Genomic DNA, 15,201 nt, shown 5'->3' on the forward strand with positions numbered 1-15,201 from the left:
TGACGACAGATCGACTAATGAAAGACTCTTGTCATTGCCATATAAATACATCAGTTAAACCTCTCTGAGGCCATTTATCAACGCATCTCTAATAGATCAATTACATCACCAGATTACTTACATTTTCCACACTGTAGACCAGGTCACGTTTGCGGTATTCATGTCTAACGGACAGCCTTGCCCTGTCAAAAATGCTGATGCAGAACAGACACTCTAGCTGATTGCTCAAAGGCGCTAGCCTTAGTATTTTTGCTATGACAAGATTATTTTTTTGTTGTGCTTGGAATTCGGAAGACACTATGCAAAACTCTCTATTTACAAAGGACGTCTCATAACTCCTTCATGTGCTTTGGTCGATTCCAAACATCCAGACCAGTGAAATGACTCGGGTAACCCCTCACTTGGCTATGAATCAACATAATGCTTAGGATATTACTGTTGACCAAATAATGATTTTAGAGGAATATTGTGTAGCAGAATCACAGAAAATGACTGACCGTACACACAAATGCTTCAGTAAGAGGAAGTCGGTGTCTGTAATTTTCGATTTATCTTCCCAGCTCTAGTCAGGGATGCAAATTACAGTTGTTGTTGTTGAACAAGGATATGCAAAACGAATCCAATAGAGATGTGATGCATAGGCCCCTTGAAAGGCCTGCCATCTCAGTGGAATGTGCTTTTCATTGAGATCAGATGTTTTTTGGTGGATTTTGCATGTCTGCACTTTCTGTTAGACCCAAGGATAAGTGATCAAGCCACACTGTGCTTTATAAACAAGTCTTGCCATCATTAACAAAGACCCATTTAAAGCTGCAATATGTAACTTTTTGGGTGACCTATAGATTTGTCATTGAAAGCAAGTCTAAGAAGCAGTAGATCTGTTCTATGTGCGGTATTTCTATGCTTCCTGTTCTTAAGTTTTGTTTTTGCCTCTTACTTTCAGTTTTGTACACCAGCTTCAAACAGCTGAAAATATTTCACAGCAATTTAGATGGTACAATGATTTTTTTCCCACACTATACGTTGCATGTTTTGTCACAAACTGAAATTCACAGGGTATTAATAAGGATCCACCCCTCTTTTTCAATTTTCGCCTAAAATGACATACGCAAATCTAACTCTGTAGCTCAGGACCTGAAGCAAGGATATGCATATTCTTGATACCATTTGAAAGGAAACACTTTGAAGTTTTTGGAAATGTGAAATGAATGTAGTAGAAATAAACACATTAGATCTGGTAAAAGATAACCATGCATTATTTAGCATTTAAAAAAAATGTTTGTACCATCTTTGAAAGGCAAGAGAGGTCATAATGTATTATTCCAGCTGAAGCGCAATTTAGATTTTGGCCACTAGATGGCAGCAGTGTATGTGCGAAATTTTAGACTGATCCAATGAACCATTGTTTCTGTTCAAAATGTTGTATCAAGACTGCTCAAATGTATTAATAAACCAATTAGGCACATCTTCAAGTTCATAACTGTGCACTCTCCTCAAAAAATAGAATGGTATTCTTTCACTGTAATAGCTACTGTAAATTGGACAGTGCAATTAGAATAACAAGAATTTAAGCTTTCTGTCAATATCAGATATGTCTATGTCCTGGGACATTTTCTTGTTACTTACAACCTCATGCTAATTACATTAGCCTACGTTAGTGCAACCGTCCCGCGGGGGACCCACCGATCCTGTAGGGCTTTTAAACATTGGAGATAGTCCTGTGTTCAGCGGTGCCTTCAAAACAATGCTGTCACATGCAGCCATCTCGGGTTTCTAAAGCCAACCTACTTATTTATCAAATCGAATTTTATTTGTCACATGCGCCGAATACAACAGGTCTAGACCTTGCCGTGAAATGCTTATTTACAAGCCCTTAACCAACAAAGCAGTTAAGAAAATATCTACTAAATAAAGTCAATTAAATAAAATAAAAATACTAGTAACGCGGCTATATACAGGTGGTACCGGTACAGAGTCAATGTGTGGGGGTAAAGGTTAGTCGAGGTAATATGTACATGTAGGTATGGGTAAAGTGACTATGTATAGATAATAAATAGTGAGTAGCAGCAGTGTTAAAATAAATAAATTACATAGTCCAGGTAGCCATTTGATTAATTGTTCAGCAGTGTTATGGCTTGGGGGTAGAAGCTGTTAAGGAGATTTTTGGAACTAGACGTGGCACTCCGGTACCGCTTGCCGTGCGGTAGTAGAGAGAACAGTCTATGACTTGGGCGACTGAAGTCTTTGACAATTTGTTGGGTCTTCCTCAAACACCGCCTAGTATAGAGGTCCTGGATGGCAGGAAGCTTGGCCCCAGTGATGTACTGGGCCATACGCACTGCCCTCTGTAGTGCCTCACGGTCTGATGCCGAGCAGTTTCCAAATCAGGCGGTAATGCAACCGGTCAGGATGCTCTCGATTGTGCAGCTGTAGAACTTTGAGGATCTGAGGACCCATGTAAAAACAAATCAGTCTCCTGAAGGGGAATAGGTGTTGTCGTGCCCTCTTCATGACTGTCTTGGTGTGTTTGGACCATGATAGTTTGTTGATGTGGACACCAAGGAACTTGAAGCTCTCGACCCGCTCCACTACAGACCTGACGATGTGAATGGGGTCGTGTTCGGCCCTCCTTTTCCTGTAGTCCACGATCAGCTCCTTTTTCTTGCTCGCGTTTAGGGAGAGGTTGTTGTCCTGGCACCACACTGCCAGGTCTCTTACCTCCTTCCTATAGACTGTCTCATTGTTGTCGGTGATCAGGCCTTAGTGATAGTGTTGGAGTCGTACTTGGCCATGCAGTCGTGGGTGAACAGGGAGTACAGGAGGGGACTAAGCACGCACACCTGAGGGGCCCCCATGTTGAGGATCAGCATGGCAGATGTGGGGAAGGCCCGTCAGGAAGTCAAGGATCCAGTTGCAGAGGGACGTGTTTAATCACCAGGTCCTTAGCTTGGTGATGAGCTTTGTGGGCCGTATGGCGTTGAATGCTAAGCTGTAGCCCATGAACAGCATTCTCACATAGATGTTCCTTTTGTCCAGGTGGGAAAGGGCAGCGTGGAGTGCAATTGAGATTGCGTCATCTGTGGCTCTGTTGGGGCAATATGTAAATTGTAGTGGGTCTAGTGTTTTCGGGATGATGGTGTTGTGAGCCATGACCAGCCTTTCAAAGCACTCCATGGCTACTGACGTGAGTGCTACGGAGCAGTAGTCATTTAGGCAGGTTACTTGGTGTTCTTGGGCACAGGGACTATGGTGGTCTGCTTGAAACATGTAGGTATTACAGACTCGGTCAGGGAGAAGCTGAAAGTGTAAGTGAAGACACTTGCCAGTTGGTCCGTGCATGCTCTCAGCACACGTCCTGGTAATCCGTCTGGCCCCGAGGCCTTGTGATTGTTACCTTGTTCGTCACCATTGATAATCATTATTGCGTTATTGTTGCCAGATTCATCGAATTATCTTTTATGGCATCGTTGAGGCCATTGACTCCTCTCGAGGCTTTTGTTTGTGTAGTGGCAGTCATTACATTCCCATTAGTTTGAAAAAGATGACAATTAACATGTCACATTGACTGTAGGTCACACAGGATAATACCCCTGTGGTCAGGGCAGGTGACAGCATTCTTAATAAAGGACATGACAATGCAGAGCATGAGCGGCAGACATTGTTTTGACCTGTACTGGCTGAATACCTGCACACCAGGGAGACAGGGATGGTGTTTCATTCCAACACACAGACTACCTAACCTGCTGGTATAGAGAAGCTATGACAGGAAGAATGATAGTGACCGCGCAGGTAAAACTGCAGAACATGTTGTCAATAGCCACTGTGCTTTTAAAATAAACTATAATATTAAAATCAGACAAATGAATGCTGGTGCTATTAACCTGTTTGGTATAGGGGGCAGTATTGAGAATTTTGGAAAAAATATGTTCCCATTTTTAACTGCCTCCTACACCAACTCAGAAGCTAGAATATGCATATTATTGTTCAGGTTTGGATAGAAAACACTCTGAATTTTCTAAAACTGTTTGAATGGTGTCTGTGAGTATAACAGAACTCCTATGGCAGGCAAAAACCTGACAAGGCTTCAAGCAGGAAGTACCCTGTCTGACAAGGAGTCGTGCGTCTTACCTCTTTTTATTGAAAAGTAAGGATCTTAGCTGTAACGTGACAATTCCCAGGGCTCCAATAGGCTCTCAGAGCCCGCGAAAACCCTGAAGGTTTACGAGGGAGCCTCAGGTTGAAACATATTATCGCCTTTTGTAAGTGGCTGCTCGGAGGACCTTTCAATGATGCGCGTGCATGAGTCGCTTCTGAGGAGAAATTTTATTCGGCTGTTTAGGCTCAATGCATACTCCCGGTCGGAATATTATCACTTCTCTACGACATAAATGGCATAAAAATTGGTTTTAAACAGCGGTTGACATGCTTCGAAGTACGGTAATGGAATATTTAGACATTTTTGACAAGCCAATGCGCCATGCGCGACACCGCGAAGAAGCATTCTAGAACTCACGAACAAAACGTCGCTGTTGGAACATAACGATGGATTATTTGGGACCAAACCAACATTTGTTATTGAAGTAGAAGTCCTGGCAGTGTATTCTGATGAAGAACAAGCAAGGTAAGAACATTTTTCTTATAGGAAATGTGATTTTGGTGGAGGCTGAACTGGGTGGGTATCTAAATAGCTAGCCCTGTAATGCCGGGCTATGTACTTAGATTATTGCAAAATGTGCTTCATCCGAAAAGCTATTTTAAAATCGGACATATCGAGTGCATAGAGGGGTAATGTATCTATAATTCTTAAAATAATTGTTATGCTTTTTGTGAACGTTTATCGTGAGTAATTTAGCAAACTGTTAGTAAATTCACCGGAAGTTTGCGGTGGTTATGCTTTTTCTGAACGTCACATGCTAATGTAAAAAGCTGGTTTTTGATATAAATATGAACTTGATTGAACAGACATGCATGTATTGTATAACACAATGTCCTAGGTGTGTCATCTGATGAAGATCATAAAAGGTTAGTGCTGCATTTAGCTGTGGTTTGGGTTTATGTGACATGATATGCTAGCTTGAAAAATGGGTGTCAGATTTTTTCTGGCTGGGTACTCTGCTAACATAATCTAATGTTTTGCTTTTGTTGTAAAGCCTTTTTGAAATCGGACAGTGGGGTTAGATTAACGAGATTCTTGTCTTTAAATAGCTGTGAAATAGTCATATGTTTGAGAAATTGAAGTTATAGCATTTCTAACGATTCAAAAATCGCGCCACTGGATTGAAGTGGCTGTTACGTAGGTGGGACGAAATCGTCCCACATACCCCAGAGAGGTTAACAAGGGTAGCATAGAGACCTTGGACTATTATGTTGTTGAGACATAAGTTGGTCATGTCTAGTTGCTGTCTGTCGCGCCAGTGCCAATGTAGCCTGGGCATTTCTAACATAATGGCCCATTTTTCTTTCTGTCAAGGCCCCAACTCTGACCCATTTTCTTTTTCTTTGAAACCCTCATAAATCGGTTAAATAATGATAATTCTCTGCATAAAACCCCTGAAGATGGACCAGCCCATCTGGCATTTGCCAGAACTGCCCTATGGCCAGTCCGTTTCTGACTGCATGCCTTAACACATAGTATCTACCAGTCGCAGTAGATTACTAATGCTGTGGATGTATTTGTTGATTGTTAAGCTATGAATGTCACTTCACTCTTCTACATGGGTGCTTGTGAGCTGTGGAATACAGTATTTGCATCATCATGTACTCAGAGGTGCCTAACTTAAAACAGAAGTATGAATTGTATGACATTGGAAACTGCTGCTCAGTGTCATTTTATAGCTTCTAGATCATTTCCTGTGATTATCCCACTTGTCTGATAACTTCCCCTAACCACATTTTTAGCTATATGGGTAACACTAATGTGAATAGAGTACACATTTGTATAGAATCCTTTGTTCCTCAGCTAACATTTACAAGTTTCAAACAGACAGATAAGAACAACAAAACACCACATGGTTTAGGAAGCTTGTTGGTTGACTGTGGTCTGCTGGTTCCCCAGTGGGATGTGTCACCCTAATAACCTTGGTACTGAATTGCCCGGCTCCTTTAGCACAAATACAGTATATGTACATGCATTGTACTTAAACAACCCTTAACCAGCATGTCCAAAGCGAGCAGATGACACATTGCAGATGACACTGGCAGCATTCTGGGAAACAGCTCTATGTTGTCTCTGTCGTGGCTGCCTTACGGGTCGGTTATTGCATTTGAAGTTGTGTGCCGGTAGGCCCTTGAGCATGTGGGCTGCACTGCTTCCAGGATCAACTGAATCTCAAATGGTTTACGACATGTGTCCCGGTTATGTTTTGAGAGGCTATGGTGAGCAGCAGGTCAGGCTGGGCAGGATAATGCCTTGTCTGCCATGTTAGCCTAATGCTAAGTCCGCTCCAAGGCAAACACACACGTTGGCATGGCTATGAGAGGCACTATGTGGCCTAATGTTGAAGACTGGCCATTGACCAGGCGTTGAACCTGAAGGAAGGCGTGCTGCAAGTAGCTTATTTGCACTACATTGTTTACTGGGCAGATGATATTAACGTATAACTTGGCATCGCTCCCATTATTGTTTAACCTTCAACTCGGTAGCTGGGGCACGACTATTCAAAGTGACAAGATGACGAAAGGTTTAAGCTTTCCAGAACGTAATATGCATGCACAGTTGCCTATGATATCTTAGTTTGGTGGACTTTGGAATTTGTGACCTGATTTCTCAAGACCTAAACAATGTGCTCTTTGGTAATGTTTTATACATTGATACTATGAACTGTAATTGATCAATAATTACTTTGTTTTCCTCACTCCAATAAATGTGTTAAGAATGAGGGGGGGGATATATTAAATGACAATTAGAACAAGGGTGGTCCTAAAAGTTAATGTATAAGCTTTGTTGACATATGTTATAAGAGGGTGGGGTCAACTACTGCCCTGGAAATAGGTGAAACCTGATGTTAACTATTGCCAGAAATATAATTTACTGACTAGAACGATCCAAACACCCCTTTTTACATAAAGGTCATACAGTATTTCACAATAGGTCCTCGAGAGAATGTTTCTCCTGGATTTTCAGTTAAAAACCTGTTGAGGCCAGGGGGCAGGATCTAATCCCGGTATTGGGATTCATTGTCATGTGACCATGGCGGGGAATTCAAAACTGCAAGAGTAATCATTTCAAATAATCAAATAATCAACTATTTTCCTCCATTTGAAAGATATATCTCCTAAATCTAACCACGCTGTCCGATTTTCAGAGGCATTACGGAGAATGCATAAAGTTAGGTTATGTGAGGAGAGTACATTGACAATAGCTGCGTGTAATGTTTAGCCAATTCAAAGAAGGGCATCAACAGACAGAAAACTAGCTAGAATTATGCACTTACCTTTGACAATCTGCATCAGATGACACTCATAGGACATTATGTTATACAATACATGCATTTTTAGTTCCATCAAGTTCATATTTATATCCAAAAACAGCATTTACAGTCGCGGTGAAATTCAGAATTTTTTTCGGCTCGAATGCACCCAGTGAATCCAGCATTACAAATCACGGAATTACTATTCGAAAACATTGGTAAATTATAATATTGTCATTCAAAGAATAATATATTATCATCTCGTAATTGCTACCGAATGGCCAGATCTCAAAATAACTTTACTGGGAAATCACATTTTGCATAAACTGGGTACTATGCTAACAACAATAAGCTATATGCTAAGCTAAGCTAAGCTATACCGTTAGCATTAGCATCATCTAATATCGATAATAACATTCTAAATATCCCCTTACCTTTGATTATCTCCATCAGAAGGCGCTGCCAGAGATCCCAGGTCCAGAACAAATGTGGTTTCTTTTGACAAAGTTCATAATTTATGTCCAAATAGTTAGCGTTCAGTAGGCTCCCACAAAATGAGGTGGGCAGTGTAAAGTCACGTCGAAAAGCTAAAGAAAACCTAGTAAATAATCTATTTACGTTTGTTTAAACATGTCAAACGTTGTTTAGCATTACTCTTTTGGTCCATTTTTAACGTGAAACATCAGTAAACATCGGTAATATTTTCACACAACCTATCAAGTGTCTAGAATAAACGATAATGACAAAGACACTCTTCTCAGATTCATGCGCAGGCGCAAAAAATGAAGTGATGACGTGTCAACTTGTAAGCTTTCTAATTCGGTCTGTATTCATGACAGAAGCTTCCAACAACTTTCTAAAGATCGTTGACATCTAGTGGAAGCCGTAGGAGTTGCGAACTGAATCCTTTCTCACTGTGGTATCTTTAAAACAATGACACTAAATAGTACAGTCACAAAATTCTCATTTTTTTAAATCTATTTTTCACAGGTTTTTGCCTGCAATATGAGTTTTGTTATACTTACAGACACCATTCAAACTGTTTTAGAAAATTCAGAGTGTTTTCTATCCAAACCTAAACAATAATATGCATATTCTAGCTTCTGAGTTGGTGTAGGAGGCAGTTAAAAATGCGCACATATTTTTTTCCAAAATTCTCAATACTGCCCCCTAGCCCGTAGAGGTTTAAATTATTATTTTGTTGTGACTCAAGTCGCCTTTCACTCTTTCTTTTACAGATCAGACCCAATTGACATCCAATGGTAAGAGCTGCCTGGATAGATCTTCGCTATGGAGGAACCTTGGAAAGGGACGATCAATTCTATTTGACTGCTCAATAACGTCAGGCCAATTTGGAGAGCCCCCACAGACAACCGGGACCCACAGCCCCTCCCATCCCTGTACTGAATCCCCAGTGCAGAATGATCCAGGTTAGAGAATTCCTAACACCCCTACTTCAGGAGTCAAACGGCTATGCATAAGAACAATCAGACTAGCAATCTGTTTTGAAAGGATTTTCTCTGGATTCAAAAGACTTCCTAGCCAGTGACTTAAAATTAAAAATCCAATTTTCTTGTGACATTTAAGACTCTTCCAAGTGGTGGACAAGGTAAAATCACCTTCCTATCGAGCTGTGGAGAGGTGGCAGTAGTTGCCCATGTGTAGCAATAAAATAGCTGCTGATAGCGGAATAACGTAGCCTCAGATTGTCGGGGTTCGTTTCTTGACGGGGCGAGGGATCCCACCGCTACCAGCAACGAGCCCCAGTCTGCCTCACCGAGTCACTCCACTCCCGTCCAAAGGCAGACACTCTATCAAATGGCATGGGCCAAGTTCTTCAGGAAGCCGGGGGGCAATCTCGCCAAATCCTACCAGCCGGGGAGCATGCTGTCTCTAGCCCCCACCAAAGGCCTGCTGAATGAGCCGGGGCAGAATAGCTGCTTTCTCAACAGTGCGGTGCAGGTGAGTCCTAACTTACCAATAAATAGTAAATTATTACTGCATGTTTTCTTCATATGCAGCAGAGGTAATGGCCATGAACAGAAATGCTTTGTTTTTGAATGGTTATGTATCCAGAACAATGGGATGGATGTAGAGACACTGTTAATCTCTGATTAGGGACATTAGTAATAGCTTAATGTAAATTGCAACAATGCCAAATCCCTTTATTGCAAACCTGGTAAGCCGAGTCAATACAAAACATGTTCTCATTTCCAGTAGGCTACGTCACTCATGTTAGCGTTGCATAGTTATAAGAAAGGAGTCGACAGCATGTCCCTCCGGACAAAAATATTTACCAACAGCAGCATTACTTTACAGCCTCAAAGCCCATAGCTTAGTCACTGTAAATTCGTCAGTATGTCCCGGCAAGTTACTGGAAGGTTGTTTTTGGCTCGTGGGATGGCAGTTGGCGACAGGGTTGACGGGTGCAATCATCCCGCAGTGAGGTCACTCTTCCAGGCCGTGACTCAGGGGGTGAGACATGGCTGAGCTGGGTGAAGATGTCTGACACCCAGGGCTATGTTTCCAAGGAACAGTAGCCTTCCTTCCCCTCTTTATTTCCCCTCCCTTCCTCTGTCCTCCTCATGGCCTGACTCAACCAGAGACCCCCTTTTTAAATCTTAGCACCATCTACCAAGGAAGGCCATCACTAGCCCCAAATCCATGGTTGAGAATGTTTGAGGACAGGTGAAGTAAAGCTGGATAAAGCTTGATTTCCACCCATAATTATTAACTGGCCCTCGAGTGTCACATTTGGAACTGAATGAGTGTTTCTAAAACAAATCCCATTAAAAACCTGTCTTTCATCAAAGGTTATCGGGAAGGATTAGCTGGGCAAGTCTGGGTTATAATGAGAGTTTGGTTTGGAAAATTAGGAACTTAATGAACATGACAATACTTTCTCAATAATATATTTTCTTCAATCCATTGTTCAGGTGCTGTGGCAGTTGGATATCTTCAGACGCAGTCTGAGGCAGCTTCCTGGGCACGTCTGTCTCGGAGACTCTTGCATCTTCTGTGCGTTGAAGGTATGCACCCTACAGCAAGTCTTACAGTTGTTGCAAGCAATCACAATATAATTAAGTTACTTTTTTAGGGCTTTATTGTTGCTGACACGTAGTTGTTCCTTGAACTGCTGTTAATAATTCATTTGAAATGTTTTCATTTTCAGGTTCTTGAAGGTCAGTTAGGTTTGTTCAGAAACCTCAAATTAAATGAATGGTCTGGTTAATTCCCAACTTCTTTCCTTTTCCGCAGGGCATCTTCTCCCAGTTCCAGCACAGTCGGGAGCGCGCTTTGCCCTCGGACAACCTGCGTCATGCCCTGGCAGAGACCTTTAAGGACGAGCACCGCTTTCAGCTCGGTTTCATGGACGATGCTGCGGAGTGCTTCGTAAGTTTCCCATGGTGACCAACCAAGCTTACCGGCATAACCCAGGTATCCAGGGGGGCCTCTGAGCAAAGGTGACTGGGGCCTTCCCAGGGATAGACTATAATGTGGGTTGGGGACATATGAGGGCAGACGTGCTGTAACAAAAATTTCAACAAAGTCACCGTCTGAAAGAGCCCTGTCCCCTCTCCCACCAATCTCCTTGACACAACCCGTAATATATAATGGTGGCGGGTTATGGAAGCAGAAGCATCATCTTTGGGCCTTTACGGTTTCCTCACTGTGTATGCAGCATCACTCCGAGTGATTTAAAGATGTCTCTATGAGCCCTCTGAATGATTCATTATAACCATAGCTATTCAGTCCACTTGTGCTTAGTTTGGCTAACTTCCACTGTAGTAGTAAGGCTTTCTTACCCTGTTCTTTTTAACACTCATTCTAGACCCAACAGAGAAAATGTCATTACAAGCTCAGACCAGGAATGTTCAGACGCTTCAACACCAACTAAGAAACATCCAGGATTTAGGAATATTACTGTACATTACATCTAGTTTTAGACTTCATCTTCACTAATGATTTTGTTCCTCTTTAGCCATAGGGCTTAGGGGACGGTACACTCCAGTACATTGTGTTCTCTGTCTGCCAGTATTGGGTTTGACGCTGTAGCGAAATTGCTGTAAACCTACTCAGCACAAACGTACACTCATTTTCTGTTCAGCGCAGCAGCTCTCGAGTGGGGAGGTCAGTCACTCAGGAGGGCTCATTCTACAGAGGAGGATAAATGGATTTGAAAATTAAGTCTCTCTTTCTCTGTAGAACAGGAGGTGATGAGAAAACGAGAGGCCAGCCAAACCAAATAACCAATAAGCCCACTCTACGAGCTCCCCGGCAACACAGGGAACTACTCACACAGGCCGTTTGTAAAATTTACCTCAGATTCCTGTGGTTTGCGTCTCGTACTGGAGTTTGTTTTGAATAAACAAGGATTTAGAAAGAAGCACAATCCAATCAAATCCAAGGTGGTGGTCAGGTGCCAGACAAAACAAAAAACGAAATGTTTGTTCTGTAACCAATGTCACCATTCTCAGTTTGGCAACAACCCTGTTTTAATGATATAGCTAGAATAGAAATGTAAAGTGAGATCGCAGGTTTTTGTCCCGTTATTTTTACCTACAATTTGGTCAGGCATGTCATCTGAATCATCCCTGCATATAGCTATTCTCTCTTTATCCTAATGACCTAATAACCATGTGAATCTTAGGTTCACGTGTGTAAATTAAAGACAAAATCAAGGCCCTTTAATGCTTCAGCGGTACGACTTGGATTAATTTCTGAGCAGAATTAGCCAGTGTCAGATTAAATGGCTGTGAAATTATGAAGGTCTAAAAGCAGCCTGACTCTTTCATAAACCCAGTGGGATTCTGTAGCAACATGGGTGAGTTTCAAGTGGAGGCCGCTTGCACGCAGACTGGCTTCTTAACTACAGTACTGAGGCACCGCATAACTCCCTAGCTGTTAAATGTCACAAAACAATACAGGTTTATACAGATGTATCAGGGGGGAAAGTATTGGTTTACCAGACATTATTTTTCTCTTTACTGGTACATTAAGGAGATTAGTGTATAGCTGAGGGTGAGTTGAGGGTAATACATGCTGAGGAAAATTAATTAGCTGATGATTGCTAATATTTCAATAGAGGGGGTTGATTACCAAAGTTTCAATTTGATAATGTGAATATTCCTTTTGATAAGATCAAGCTAACTTTGCTAATGGTGATTCGGTGAAAACTATTACCTGTTTGTTTTGACCCATTTCTTATCGGCATGCTATATTTCCATAGGAGAATATTCTGGAACAGATCCACCTGCACATTGTGCCTGAGGAGACAGATGCCTGCACCTCCAAGTCCTGCATCACACACCAGAAGTTTGCCATGACACTCTACGAACAGGTTAAAGGAAACTCCTAGCATTTGGTAGCATATACACACACACACAGGTCCATATCCAGTTGTAGGCACAGGGATCACACACACACAGGTCCATATCCAGTTGCAGGCACAGGGATCACACACACACACACACACACACACCACCCGGGGGTACAGCAGCAGCCACATGGATCACTGTCTGAGATGGGAGCTACCCAATTCGTCACGTCTCCAGAGTGGGGCTGCTACTCTGGAATACAGAAGGGGGTTTTCCTCATCCCTCCCTGCCAGTACGATGTTCTTCTCACTAAATCCCAAAGCAGTCCTGTCGTCAACGTATCAGACAGCTTTGATGCAGGGTTTGATGGTGATGCATAGGTGGCCAACTGAGAGCAAGTAGATATGCAAGATCTTCTTCCAGCAGGCTTTTACACACCTGATTCAATTAATCAGCTGCTCAACAGGTTAGTGGAATCGGGTGTCGTGTGGCTTTGGGACCGCTGGTGTCAGAACGTGTTGTGGTCGAGTGCACTGTAGCGGAATAGTTTGCTCTGCTACAGTTACATTAGGGTTGGAACAAAACGCCTGTATACCCCAGTAGCTCTCCGGCAGGAGGGTTGCTTTGATGTTTCGGTAGAGGCCCTATAGTGTAAAAGCCAGCAGTGCTGTGGCCCAGTGTTGAGAAAGGAGGCAATAGATGAAGTCTGGAGACCGGACACAAAACACAACCCAACCCGCCTGCCACTTTTCCTCTCAACTGACAAACACTCCGCTCTCTCCCATTACAGTTCACACAAACACCCTAAAGTAGTAATTTCCCCATAACTGCCCCCAAACTACTACACCTCGTGAAATGACACGCTGGCTTGATCATTAGTGCTTGGCAGTGGCTAAGCGGCGCCTAGCTAACGGCCATGTGTCTGTGTTGTGTTCCTGTTCCCCTCTCCCCTGCAGTCTGTCTGCCGTAGCTGTGGGGCATCCTCCGACCCCCTGCCCTTCACTGAGCTAGTGCATTATGTCTCCACCACTGCCCTCTGGTAAGCCATGCTTACTGACGTCACACAAAACACACATTTCTCCATGTTACTCTTAGGGTTACTGAGTGACTTTTGTAGCTTTGTCGCTCTCTGTAAACTCTCTCCATATCTTTCTCTCACACTCTTTCTGGTTCTCCCAGTCAACAGGTGTATCAGAGGCGGGACGAGTCATTTGGAGAGCTGCTGCAAGCGGCCAGCACCATCGGGGATTCCCGCAACTGTCCGGTAAGTGTCTGTCTTATCAAGCATTAATAAAATCATACATTGATGTCAATAGCAGTTTTGTGCAAAAACTAGCGCACGCATATCTCAAGTCAGGATGCAGCTCCATTCTCATAACACTAAACAACTAGTAGGGGGCGAAGTCGGAAAGTCACTAGCAAGACAACAGCAGACCCCCCCCAACTGTGAAGTCGTATTTAGGGTTCTTGTTACTTAGTTGTCTGGTTACTTTGCTTAGTTGCTTAGCTAATAGAGCTGGGACGATAGCAGTATCGCAATATTTTTTTTCCCATGGCAAAAATGAAAACGCAAAGCCGATCAAACTCTTTGTTGCTTTAAAAACCTCCTGTATGTAAAATATTGTGTGCTATCGCTTGGAAAATAAATAAATGTGACTCTGGATGACAAGCATAATGATGTTTGTTTCCAACATTAGGGCTGTTTTCCTAAAGATGTGAAATCCACTTTATGTTTTGTTTCCTTGCCACAATTCAAACGAGTATCGCAATACCGGTATCGTCCCGGCCCTGTTAGCTAAACTGGTTAGTTATCTCTGCTCCCCTAGTTATCTGTCTCCTCCCTCTCTCGCTGTCACCAGAGTAACTGTGGCCAGAGGATCAAGATCCGCCGAGTCCTCATGAACTCCCCGGAGATCGTCACCATCGGCTTCGTGTGGGACTCAGACCAGTCAGACCTCACCGAGGACGTCATTCGCTCACTGGGGCCACACCTCAACCTCTCTGGGGTAAGGACGGCAAGCCAGCAGGGACAAAAAGCACAACTGGATTATATTACTACGAACATCAGTTCAATATTGTAGCGCAGTCTTTCCCAAACTTGGTACGGAGACCCCAAGGGGTGCACGTTTTGTTTTTTGCCCCAGCGCTACACAGCTGATTCAAATAACCATATCATCATTAAGTTTATATTATTTGAATCAGCTGTGTAGTGCTAGGGGAGAAGAAGAAAAAAACATGCACCCCTTGAGGTCCCCAGGACCGAGTTTGGAAAACACTGATGTAGCGTTTTGTCAAAGGCAGTCTGCGCTTGTGTTTCGTTTGAATGAAAGTGGTGGTTTGTAGAGAAAGTAAAAAAGGTTCAAACACAGTGGAGAACTGTACTTTTCCAATCACTTTGTCATAAAAAAACCATAGGGCAATATAAAGTTGGATCTTTGATCAGGGACAAGCCAAAGACCTGTGAAAAAAAAAGT

At 42.7% G+C, this 15,201-nt stretch overlaps 1 protein-coding gene across 2 annotated transcripts in view; it reads left to right on the top strand.

The window, feature by feature from the left end:
• LOC115198255 (inactive ubiquitin carboxyl-terminal hydrolase 53) overlaps nucleotides 1-15,201 on the top strand; it is a 63,015-nt gene that overhangs the window by 17,893 nt on the left and 29,921 nt on the right. For both annotated transcript variants that reach the window (XM_029760066.1, XM_029760067.1), the window contains exons 2-8: nucleotides 8,648-9,371; nucleotides 10,346-10,438; nucleotides 10,668-10,802; nucleotides 12,640-12,750; nucleotides 13,684-13,766; nucleotides 13,907-13,991; nucleotides 14,587-14,733. In XM_029760066.1, the coding sequence (XP_029615926.1) occupies nucleotides 9,228-9,371; nucleotides 10,346-10,438; nucleotides 10,668-10,802; nucleotides 12,640-12,750; nucleotides 13,684-13,766; nucleotides 13,907-13,991; nucleotides 14,587-14,733 (798 nt within the window). In that variant the 5' untranslated portion in view covers nucleotides 8,648-9,227. The remainder of the gene's footprint in view (nucleotides 1-8,647; nucleotides 9,372-10,345; nucleotides 10,439-10,667; nucleotides 10,803-12,639; nucleotides 12,751-13,683; nucleotides 13,767-13,906; nucleotides 13,992-14,586; nucleotides 14,734-15,201) is intronic.

This window comes from Salmo trutta, chromosome 8 (assembly GCF_901001165.1).
Source record: "Salmo trutta chromosome 8, fSalTru1.1, whole genome shotgun sequence".
NCBI lineage: Eukaryota > Metazoa > Chordata > Actinopteri > Salmoniformes > Salmonidae > Salmo > Salmo trutta.